General features: G+C 37.2%; 2 protein-coding genes across 2 annotated transcripts; one reads left to right on the top strand and one right to left on the bottom strand.

The window, feature by feature from the left end:
* LOC120426304 (cysteine sulfinic acid decarboxylase) lies at positions 1-8593 on the top strand. The gene is made up of 5 exons (XM_039591053.2): positions 1-1254; positions 2080-2267; positions 2337-2559; positions 7546-8292; positions 8354-8593. Exons 1-5 carry the CDS (start codon positions 1006-1008, stop codon positions 8534-8536), a joined length of 1590 nt encoding a protein of 529 aa, XP_039446987.1. The 5' UTR covers positions 1-1005; the 3' UTR covers positions 8537-8593.
* A 44-nt stretch (positions 8594-8637) lies between these two features.
* On the bottom strand, positions 8638-9878 carry LOC120426305 (protein OPI10 homolog). Its single transcript, XM_039591054.2, has 4 exons — positions 9703-9878; positions 9502-9631; positions 9210-9442; positions 8638-9151 (listed from the first exon to the last, which is right to left on the bottom strand). The coding sequence occupies exons 1-4, from the start codon at positions 9739-9741 to the stop codon at positions 8954-8956; spliced, it is 600 nt and encodes a 199-aa protein (XP_039446988.1). The 5' UTR covers positions 9742-9878; the 3' UTR covers positions 8638-8953.
* Between the last annotated feature and the right edge of the window lie 1909 nt (positions 9879-11787).

The raw sequence follows: 11787 nt of genomic DNA on the forward strand, positions 1-11787 counted from the left end.
AGACGACCTCCCATATTTTTGTTCGATGTCACAGAATTCAAGCCATTTTACCAGCACTAGCTAAATACCTGTTCCCAAACGAATAGAATGATGAGCCATGATTATTGAACATGCAATTTTTAACTGCACAGATTTTTCCGGCATTTTGGAGCATGAAAAGTAAATAAATTGCAAAACAAACGGCTGACACGCGAGGCGCGCGAGAAGAAAAATGAAAATTCAAATCATGGCATGCTGCGATTTTGTTTACTTGAGGCATCTTCTCAGTATACCAGTTTTGATCGGATGAGGGGTCAATGCATATTTCATGTAGCCGGTATCTGTTTACGATTACCAAAATTTTGTAAAAAAATAATAATTGAAAAATTGAACGAAAAATGGGATGTTGCCGTTTGAGTAACTTTTAAAAATGTTGGATATAAGGAAACTTACTAGAAAATTAAAATTTGGTTTTTAAGTAAGTAGGAAAAGAAAAACATATAGGTTACATAATGTAGCCAGCTTGACAAAGTGTGACATAGGAGAGAGAGGGTAATTTTTGGACGATTTTAGCGTGACATACTTTATGGATGACGCCCAAGGCGGTCACTTTGGCCCTATAAAAGTTTCCGAGTTTTATTACAAGATTTCAGTCAAAAATGATGAAGTTAAATTGCACGCCGAAGTTCCTTTGAGTCAACATTATGTGCTGGATGGAAATACATGCTGTTATCCAAAACTAAAAATACATAACTTGCTACTTTTAATAATTTTATAAAATTCAAAATATTCTTACTACACGCACTATGGACGACCCATCGGTGTGCAAAACTGCCATAAAAACTGGTAGAAAAGTTGCAGCTCTCCACCGCGAGAGGCAGCACCTGTCCTGTCCTCGTTTTTGAACCTAAAGTTCCGCATATGTGCCAGCGTGACTGTGCAAATATTGGATATTCTTAACTGCACGGTTGACATACCCCCCACCGCCGTTGAAGGTGTGGATGAGCTTAAACCATTTATAGTTTCATGGAAGAGGAATTTTCCGTTGCAGTAGCCAACAGTAGTGAAAGAAGTGTTGACCTGTGCAGGTGTGTTCAGAGCGAGGTGTTCAACGGAGAAGACAGTGTTATCTGCGTTGCTAAATTAGACAAGACAAGAATGAGTGATGAATGGAGTCTGCTGTCTAAGATACCGGCAATACTGGAAGAACAGCATTTCGTGCGCGTGCCGGACAATGAACCAGTCGTACGATTCGAGTTCCCTGAGGATTTAAAGGTGAGCGTTTTACGGGAACTGGCGCGTTGTGTTTTATCTGTGTGTTTGGATCAATCAACATCGATCGGACGAGATTTGATCAGTATGTCTATTTTTGATCGACTTTATATTAGTAGGGTAATTTTGACTAAGAAAACATTTGAAAATCTTAGTTTTGTATCAAAGCACGAAAATTTAGAAAAAGCTGCAAAATCTCTGAAAGCAGAAGTTAATTGATGACTTATTTTAAATGAAAACGAGAATCAATTGACGTAATGGTGAAAATATTTCCAAATTGTTTCATGCAACTGACAACATCCTGCATATTTTCTACAATTTTTCATATCTCTATTACTGGGACTTAGGAGAATCATATCTGATTTGATTTTCTGCAAATTATCAAAGAGCAAAAGATTATGTGTTCGAAAACCGAAAAAATAATACAGTCAAGACTTGATTATCCAAAGTCTTGATTATCCGAAGTTTCGATTATCCGAAGTGAAATTTTTTCGAGGTCTTCGTACAATCGAGTCTTGACTGTACTTATTTCCAAGTCCAACACAAAAGGCTACGTGTAAACTTTTAGCAAAAAAAAAATCGTTTCGAGTCGTTTTATTAGTACTAAGAAAAACCTTTTTAAAAAACTTAGGGAAAAAATCTATTCTTGTTGAGTTGCGATATTGCTATTTTTCTCCAGAGAACTGCCGAGCATGCACGATGCGTGTGCTAACGCAGATCACGTTTCCTGATGCGCAAACGCGGCATACATTCATCAATGAACGCATAAACCTTATCAGTATATGACAGCCTAGCGTATGTTATCTAAATCGGTTTTATGTTTGCTAGAAACTGGTAGACTTCACACTGGACAGCGATGAGCCACGCGACCAGGCTGGCGTCGAGCAGATTATCAAACAAGTGTTGCAATACTCGGTCAGAACCGGACACGCCAACTTCCACAATCAGCTTTTTGCCGGCGTTGATCCGTACGGCCTTGCCGGCTCTTGGATTACGGACGCCCTCAATACCAGCCAGTAAGTGTAGACGAGTAACGAAACCCCTCATCCCATGACCTAGTGCAACTTTCAACTCGTTTTCAACAGATACACATTCGAAGTTGGACCCGCTTTCACGTTGATCGAGGATGCCCTCATTGCCAAGTGTTTGCAGCTATTCGGGTTCGTTGAAGGCGATGGGATCCTGGCCCCTGGTGGTTCCATTTCAAACATGTACGCCATGGTGGCCGCACGGTATCGGGCTCTGCCGGGGGTGAAGCGGACCGGGCTGGCCAATCAACCAACGCTGGTGGCGTTCACGTCGGAGGATGTAAGTTGATGAAATGCCTTAAAAAATTATTTCCATAAATTTCAATATTCCCGAACCTGTATTTAGTTCCATGAATCCCGATTTGCACTAAGGTTTAAAAGATTCTTTGAAAAAACCATGCTGAAAGCTAGCTCGTAATAAAATATGAATCAAAATCGCAATAATTCTTCAATGTATGTTTCTTAATAATTGATGCTCCAAGTAGAAATTTTCCAGAAAAACCTTATATAATCGACTGTAAAACATTCAGGATAAATTGTTCAATGTTTATTTTTGTATCGATAATTAAATGCACTCAAAAAAATGAGTTCGCGTAAACGTGAACAGAGTTCATGCCAACGGGAACCAGGAATAAAACTGTTCAACTTTTATAGTGCATTGCACCATGAAAGTGAACAGTTTTCTTCCTGGTTCCCGTTGGCATGAACTCTGTTCACGTTTACGCGAACTCATTTTTTTGAGTGTGGGTATACCATCATCAGGGGTGACATTGGGTCTGAGGGATGAGATTGGGTCATACAAATTTCAGCATTTTTGCATGACCCAATCTCACCCCCAGACTCAATGTCACCCCTGATGACGGTACTTTAAGACATTTGACTAATTTTGATTTTTTAGATTACAAATCAGATAGGACAAACCCTTAGAAATGAATATTTTATTTTTAAAATCAATTTCAGTCTAGTCTAGAGTTGTAATGTTAAACAAACAATTTTGGTGGATTTACTGGAAACATTTCATCACACAAATTTGCACATCATACAAATTGAAATTATAACTTTCCGTCAATTTACCCGATTTACGCTTGGTCTTGGACGCAAATGAAAGGGATTTGTCTGGATTTAAAAACAAATACAGTCATGCCCTGGTTTTGCACTGCGCCGGTTTTGATTCGTTCAGCTGCCTCGATTAAGCACGGCCCAGTGCTTAACCGAAGCACAGAGCTTATGGGATTTGGGCTATATGGGAGACATTGGCTATAATCCTATGAAAAATCATCCAAACTTCTAAAAAATATAGTGTTTTGAAATCAAGATGATGTCACCTATACATGAGCAATTCTCTGAGATTTCGGTCATTCGATTTTTTTTGTATTTTTTTATCCGGCTGAAACTTTTTTGGTGCCTTCGGTATGCCCAAAGAAGCCATTTTGCATCATTAGTTTGTCCATATAATTTTCCATACAAATTTGGCAGGTGTCCATACAAAAATGATATGTGAAAATTCAAAAATCTCTATCTTTTGAAGGAATTTTTTGATCGATTTGGTGTCTTCGGCAAAGTTGTAGGTATGGATATGGACTACACTGAAAAAAAAATGATACACGGTAAAAAAAAATGGTGATTTTTAATTTAACTTTTTGTTACTAAAACTTGATTTGCAAAAAAACACTATTTTTAATTTTTTTTTTAATATGTTTTAGAGGACATAAAATGCCAACTTTTCAGAAATTTCCAGAATGGGCAAAAAATCTTTGACCGAGTTATGATTTTTTGAATCAATACAGATTTTTTCAAAAAATCGAAATATTGGTCGCAAAAATTTTTCAACTTCATTTTTCGATGTAAAATCGAATTTGCAATCAAAAAGTACTTAAGTGAAATTTTGATAAAGTGCACAGTTTTCAAGTTACATATAACCATTTTTAAGTGACTTTTTTGAAAATAGTCGCAGTTTTTCAATTTTTAAAATTAGTGCCCATGTTTGCCCACCTTTGAAAAATATATTTTTGAAAAGCTGAGAAAATTCTCTATATTTTGCTTTTTTGGACTTTGTTGATACGACTCATAGTTGCTGAGATATTGCCATGCAAAGGTTAAAAAACAGGAAAATGGATGTTTTCTAAGTCTCACCCAAAACAACTCACCATTTTCTAATGTCGATATCTCAGCAACTAATGGTCCGATTTACAATGTTAAAACATGAAACATTCGTGAAATTTTTCGATCTTTTCGAAAAAAATATTTTCAAAAATTTCAAATCAAGACTAACATTTAAAACGGGCCAAACATTTAAGATAACGTTCTTTTGAAATGTTAGTTTTGATTTAAATTTTTGAAAATATTTTTTTCAAAAAGATCGGAAAATTTCACGAATGTTTCATGTTTTAACATTGTAGATCGGACCATTAGTTGCTGAGAAATCGACATTAGAAAATGGTGAGTTGTTTGGGTGAGACTTAGAAAACATCAATTTTCCATTTTTTTAACCTTTGCATGGAAATATCTCAGTAATTAAGGGTTGGATCAACAAAGTCCGAAAAAGCAAAATATAGAGAAATTTCTCAGCTTTTCAAAAATATTTTTTTCAAAGGTGGGCAAACATGGGCACTAATTTGAAAAATTGAAAAACTGCGACTATTTTCAAAAAAGTTACCTAAAAATGGTTATAACTTGAAAACGGTGCACTTTATCAAAATTTCACTTAAGTACTTTTTGATTGCAAATTCGATTTTACATCGAAAAATGAAGTTGAAAATTTTTTGCGACCAATATTTCGATTTTTTAAAAAAATCTGTATTGATTAAAAAAATCATAACTCGGTCAAAATTTTTTGCCCATTCTGGAAATTTCTGAAAAGTTGGCATTTTATGTCCCCTAAAACATATTAAAAAATAAAAAAAAATAAAAATAGTGTTTTTTTGCAAATCAAGTTTTAGTGACAAAAAGTTAAATTTAAAATCACCAAAAAAATTTTTACCGTGTATTACTTTTTTTCAGTGTTGTCCATATCCATACCTACAACTTTGCCGAAGACACCAAATCGATCAAAAATTTTTTTTAAAAGATACAGGTTTTTGAATTTTTACATATCATTTTTGTATGGACAGCTGCCAAATTTGTATGGAAAATTATATGGACAAACTAATGATGCAAAATGGCTTCTTTGGGCATATCGAAGGCACCAAAAAAGTTTCAGTCGGATTAAAAAATACAAAAATTAAAATTAAAGAAAAAAGACCGATTCCGTAGAGAACGGCTCAATTGCAATTGGAGTCCTTAATATAAATAAATTCAGAAACACAGTTATTTTATGTTTTATTTTTAAAATAATATGAGATAGGTTGAATAGGGTCCTAAAGCCCTTTGTAAATTTGTATGTACAACGGTAAAAACCACGCTTAAAAACAAATTCTGATATATTTTTTTTCAATTTAATGCCAGGATTCGTAAAATAATTAACTGATTTGGCTTTGGATTTCATTTGCGTGTAATCAGAAAATAAAACCTTCCTTAAAATTAAAAAATAATAATAGTATATTTTTTCAACATGCAGCGGTAGAACCAAAATTCGTCAATTAAGACATTTTTATTAAGTTTTAGTGATGCGAAAAATTAGATTTTACATGCTAGCTAATTTTATATGCTGAGCTAAAACTGAAAATGTTATGTTCAAAACAGCTTGGGTGCTCTGAAAAATATTTTTTTTAAAGAAATAATGTCGGTCTTATTGGTGAAAATTTGCAGCAGTTTTCCTATTTTAAAACTCAAGTATTTTAAAAAAGCTTAGGCAAATTTCAATGCACGAAGTTGCATTTTAAAAGGAGAAATCGTGCTGAAAAAAAATCAAAGGCCTCGAGAATGTCAATACAGTAGTTGTTCGGTAACTGGGCGTTGTTTAACTGGGCTGCTTTTTAACTGGGCGCTCGATAACTGGGCCGTAGCCTAGTTAAAAAGCAGACAAACGTCACAAAACCAAAACAAACCAAAATGACCGAGGGGTCAATGGATGCAAAAATCATATTCAATAAATAAAAAAACTTTTTTCAAACTTTTGTTTAATTTCAAGTTACAATTAAAGAAAAATGAAAAGTAAGCATTGTAAATAAATTTGAGTAACTTTGATTATTATATTTCATCTGGAAAATATTATGCATCAGTGGTCCCCTCGTTATTTTTTGCTCAGCCCAGTTAACGAGCAACATTCGGTGACTGGGCTACGTTCTCAGCCCAGTTACCGAACAACTACTGTATTTTAAAAGACTGTTAATGTTAAAATAATTCCTATTTCAAAGAAGCTCAAAATATGACCATATTTTTTCACAATTTTGCTGATTGTGATTCACAAACAAATAAACGTGAAAATAACATATAGTTGGACAATTTTGTTTTGTCTAGAAGGTATGACTTACCTAAACTTAATTATGCAACGGTCCAATCTTTAATGATGTGTTTATTTTGAAAAGCTCTTCTAGAACTCAACTTTTGCCACCTGAGCGCCCCTTCTTTGATGAAAAAAAAATAAATTTAGCATTAAGTATTAAGTAGCATTTTTAAAAACACTTCGGTAGAAATATTCATACAATTGATTTTGGCGCCCCTAAATCTTTTTTAAAAAGTTTATATTTTTATGAAAAAATCAACTTCTGGTGAGTGTTGGTAGAACTTGGAATTTACATTAACTTAACACATTTTTTTTATTTTTTTTGTTAGCTAGCGTGTTGCTCGTACTGACTCAGAGCAAGGGTAAGATGTAGGTGTAAGGGCAGTGCGTGTTCGTCGGTAACCTGGTGCATAAGATCGGTCAAGGCCCGTTTTTACACTGAAAATTGCGAATTGCGAAATTTTAATAAACTTAGTACAATAAATATTTAATTGTATTTTTTTTCTTATGAAACATTAAAAAAAAACCTTATTAACGATCAATTTGACGTAAATTTGCTCACTTTAGGCTGAAATATGTAAGAAACACAGTGTTAATAGTAACTGTGTGTCTTACATATTTCAATCATTCCGGTTTTTAAAATAACGATTTTCAACGACACTATTTTTAAAGCACCACTGAAGACATTTGTTTTTGGAAAAAAACGTACATGGTAAAAAAATATAAATCATGAGAAAGGTCTTATCGGTTAAGAACCAGCGAGTTGAAGTCAACGTTCCAACTATTTTGGGAGGCTTGGGCGTACGTGCAAGTTGAACATGCATTGGGTGTTCCAGTGTTAAAAATTATATCAATGAAATATTCCGAACCTTTTTTCAACAGGCCCACTACAGCATCAAAAAGGCAGTCCACTGGCTAGGCATCGGCATCGACAACCTGGTGCTCGTCCGAACCGACCCCGGAGGGTGCATGATTCCGGAGGAGCTGGAGAAAGCCATCGGCACGGTTCTCGCCTCCGGCCGCCAACCTTTCTTCGTAAACTCCACGGCCGGCACCACCGTACTCGGTGCGTTTGATCCGTTCGAGCGAATCGCCGCCATTTGTGAGCGGCACAATCTGTGGCTGCACGTGGACTCTTGCTTGGGCGGAAGTGCCATCCTGTCCCGGAAGCACTCGCACCTGCTGGCCGGCGTTGAACGGGCCGACTCACTGGCGTGGAACCCGCACAAAACGCTGGGGGCTCCGCTGCAGTGTTCGATATTCTTGCTGAAGCACAAGGGACTGCTGCACGAGTGTAATTCCGCTAATGCGGACTATCTGTTTCAGCAGGACAAGTTTTACGACGTTTCGTACGACACGGGGGACAAGAGTGTGCAGTGTGGCCGGAAGGTGGATGCGTTCAAAATTTGGCTCATGTTCAAAGCACGTGGAGATGGCGGACTTGCGGAGTTGGTTGAGAACGCGTTTGACTGTGCGGAGTTCTTTACGGGGGAGGTTAGGAAGCGGGACGGGTTCAGGTTGGTGCTTGAGCAGATCCAGTACACCAACGTTGGCTTCTGGTACGTTCCGAAGAAGCTGCGGGTGCTCGAGGAGCAACAAGATGACGCGTGGTGGGCGAAAATTTACGAGGTTTGAACAATTTCGAATGATACTTCGAATTCATTTGTTTAACGTTGATTTCTACTTTCAGGTAACGGCCATTATCAAAGAGAGACTGGTCAAACAGGGCAGCGTACTGATTGGGTACGTTCCGAGGCCACACAAGAAGATTGGAAATTTCTTCCGGATGGTCGTAACGTGTCATCCCAGGCCGACTCACAGTTCAATGAAATTTGTTATCGATGAAATTGAAAGGGTCGGTGAGATGCTTTGAGTTAGGTTGCGAGTTTCCTTATTGACAGGAATAAACCATATTTAAATAATAAAAAAATACAAAACAAATATATTTCCTTCAAACGAGAAATCCATATGTGCAACGCACAATTACTTTATTCAAACACAATAAGAAATATTCTAGAACAAATTTTGAAAAAAAAGCAGGCTAACAATATTGTTCTTAGTAAATATGTTTACCATAAATGTTTTAAAACTGGTCCAAGCGTAGAAACAAAAATCCTCAAGCGAGTTTTGAAAAATCAAAACGGAATCAAAATTCAATCCTGTCTCTACCGCTAATATTCATGTCCCGCGTGTGGTCGTTTCGATGTCGTCGTCCCCTGTATTCCATGATGATGATGAGAGTGGCCAGGCCAGGAAACCCGGCTGACTGACTAAATTCATGACCCTCGGCTTAGCTCTTCCAAAAGTTGGGGTTCTGCTGCAACCGCCGCTCGAAATTGGTGAACCACGTCTGCACCGTCGAAAGAGGCACGAACGTTTCGCTCGGGTTCGGCACCATCTGGGACTGGGTCAACGAGAAGCTGCTCACAAAGTTGAAAAAGTTCTGGATCATCTTCTGGCCGAACTGGTAGTAGGTGTCGGTGGTGGTCTGAGCATGAAAGAAACCCGTTAGATGTCTGGAAGAAACGCATTCAAGTCGGACTAACCGTGGCGGGGGTTTGCTGCAAAAGTGACGCTTCCGGCTCGATTGACACCCCAATCTGGGCGATGTGCGAAATGGGCAGGTTCGTGCCAAAGACGTTCGTCGGTCCGTTAGTGGCCATTTCATCGAGCTTCTTCAGCTGGGAAATCTTGAAAATAGCCGACGGTTTGGTGTTGGAAATGTAGCCTAGAAGTTGCCAGCAGGGAGGGGCGTTCGGATCCGGCCAACTGAAATAAACTTTAAAAAACAAATTTCACTTCTAAGTCAAGAAAATAATAGAAATCCTTTTAACCAACCTGCGCCGGCCATCCCGTCTGGAAACGGAACCGTTCCCGTAAGGAACACCACGACATGGTTGACGTTGTCCGCCTCGGGGATGTTTATCAGGAATTGTGAGTCGGTTATTTGTTGGAAATCGGTTTGCACCTGTGGAAAGTCGTGCAAAAAAGTACATAAATCGGAAATTGCAACGGCACATGCTATTTCTTTTTACTCACCAGCCGACCAGAAACGATTACCCCTAAAGCGTTCAACATGTTTAAATGTAGATATGTTCAAATAACACTCTAATTATCGTTACAAACACCAGATCAAGTTGTTTCAATAGTTTGTTTTGAAAGATTGTTGCAGAAATTAGTTTGATTTCAGCTGCATCGAAAGGAAATGTTTACAAATCAATGTGACATTTGTGTGCGCTAAGTTAGCCTACCAAAATATAAAATTGAATTGGGCGTCATCCATAAAGTATGTCACGCAAAAATCGGCCAAAATTTACCCCCCCCCCCCCCTCCCCCTATGTCAAACTTTGTGACCCCCCTCCCCTTGTTTTCGTTGGAATTTTTTTAGTTTTTATTTCTTTATTTCTTTAAACTCTCATAATTTTGGTATTTTTGCCATTTTTAAAATGAAAATAATTATAAGTTGTCAAATTATTATTTTTTTAAGAAAAATCATTGCAATATAAAAAAACAGCTTTGTACCTTTCAAAAATTATAGGACCTGGTATAACATTCAAGTATTAATAATCTTGAAAACTGTTTTTCACAGCTAATAAGTTCAAACGCTAGTTCAAACGTGACACCATCCCAACAGACCCCAAGGCCTTAGCGTTAAACATCGGGTGCAGTTTTGTTAAACAAAATGCAGAGATTTATTGTTATTTCATTTGTTCAACTATTACTACATAGTATATTGCAGATTGCAGCGATTTTTAGACAATCGTGCAACTTGTGGAAAGCTCTATCCAGCTTTTTAAGCGAAAATGGCGTTCGAATGGTGAACGCCCGAAATGTCAAAATCACGCAGTGGTACCAACATTACGAAAAAAGTGTGCCATGGCATGACAGCCGCATTTTTTTTTCTAATGTTGGTGCTCTTGCGCGATTTTGACATTTCGGACGTTCAACATTCGAACGCCATCTTCGCTTAAAAACCTGGATACAAAAGTGCACACCTCAAACTACAGCAGAAAAAAAACTGTCTAAGACACACACCCTAGTTCGAAACTGTTCTAAAGTGTTCGAAAGCAACAAAGCTCAGTCGAGACACGCACCACTCTAGGCGAGCGGGGGGGGGGGGGAGGGAGAAGGGGTAGGATTTCAAGTGTGCAAATATTTGGTGTGCAGTTATGATTTGCAAGGGTGGAGAATTTGGTGCAAAGTGTGCAATATGTATTTTTATTAACGGTGCGTTTCATTTATTCATAACTGTTATACGAATTGAAAACTTAAAATATAAGTCATACAATATTTTGAGTTTTCAATTTGTACAACCGTTATGTATAAATTTAACCACCGTTAACTCGTCAACTCGTCTCTTTGTATTCATAGATGTATTTATTGCCACCTAATGACTAGAGCTGTTGTTTCAAATGTCTTTATTTTTGTGCGTGTAGCTGGAAAGGATCGGGACTCGGGAGAGTATAAACTAAAGTACACGCACGTTTAAAATCACTCAGTTTTCGTCAAAACTGAACCTAATCAGAAATGAGTAAAGGGGGCATCTGTCAGATTTGAGTGAATTTCACTCAGAATTCCACGAAAACTGAGTGATATTCACCCGGATCCGAGTGAAATTCACTCAAATCTGACAGATGCCCCCTTTACTCATTTCTGAGTAGGTTCGGTTTTGACGGAAACTGAGTGATTTTGAACGTGCGTGTAGGATGTAAAGTACCGTCATCAGAGGTGACATTGGGTCTAGGGGGTGAGATTGGGTCATACAAAAATGCTGAAATCTCACCCCCCAGACCCAATGTTGACGGTTGTAACATTAACAATGATCATGTGTAACAATGGTTTACTATGATTTATGCTAAATACCACATCTCTTTCTTGTTTAAAATTAATTTGAAATAATTTACATACCTACTTGAACATATTTTTTTTTGTTTGATCCTCTTCAACATATCATTCATAATCAGTTAAACAACATTGTCTCAAAGTTACCAATTGCGTTGCTTGAGTAAACATTTTTAATCTATTTTTTTCTATGCTTGATTCCTTTTTTTTCTTCTTTCCTTCTAAAATAAATAATATTTTGGGATAACTTTTTTTTTACTATGAAATGCTGAACACAATAAG

This window comes from Culex pipiens, chromosome 3 (genome assembly GCF_016801865.2).
Source record: "Culex pipiens pallens isolate TS chromosome 3, TS_CPP_V2, whole genome shotgun sequence".
Classification (NCBI taxonomy): domain Eukaryota; kingdom Metazoa; phylum Arthropoda; class Insecta; order Diptera; family Culicidae; genus Culex; species Culex pipiens.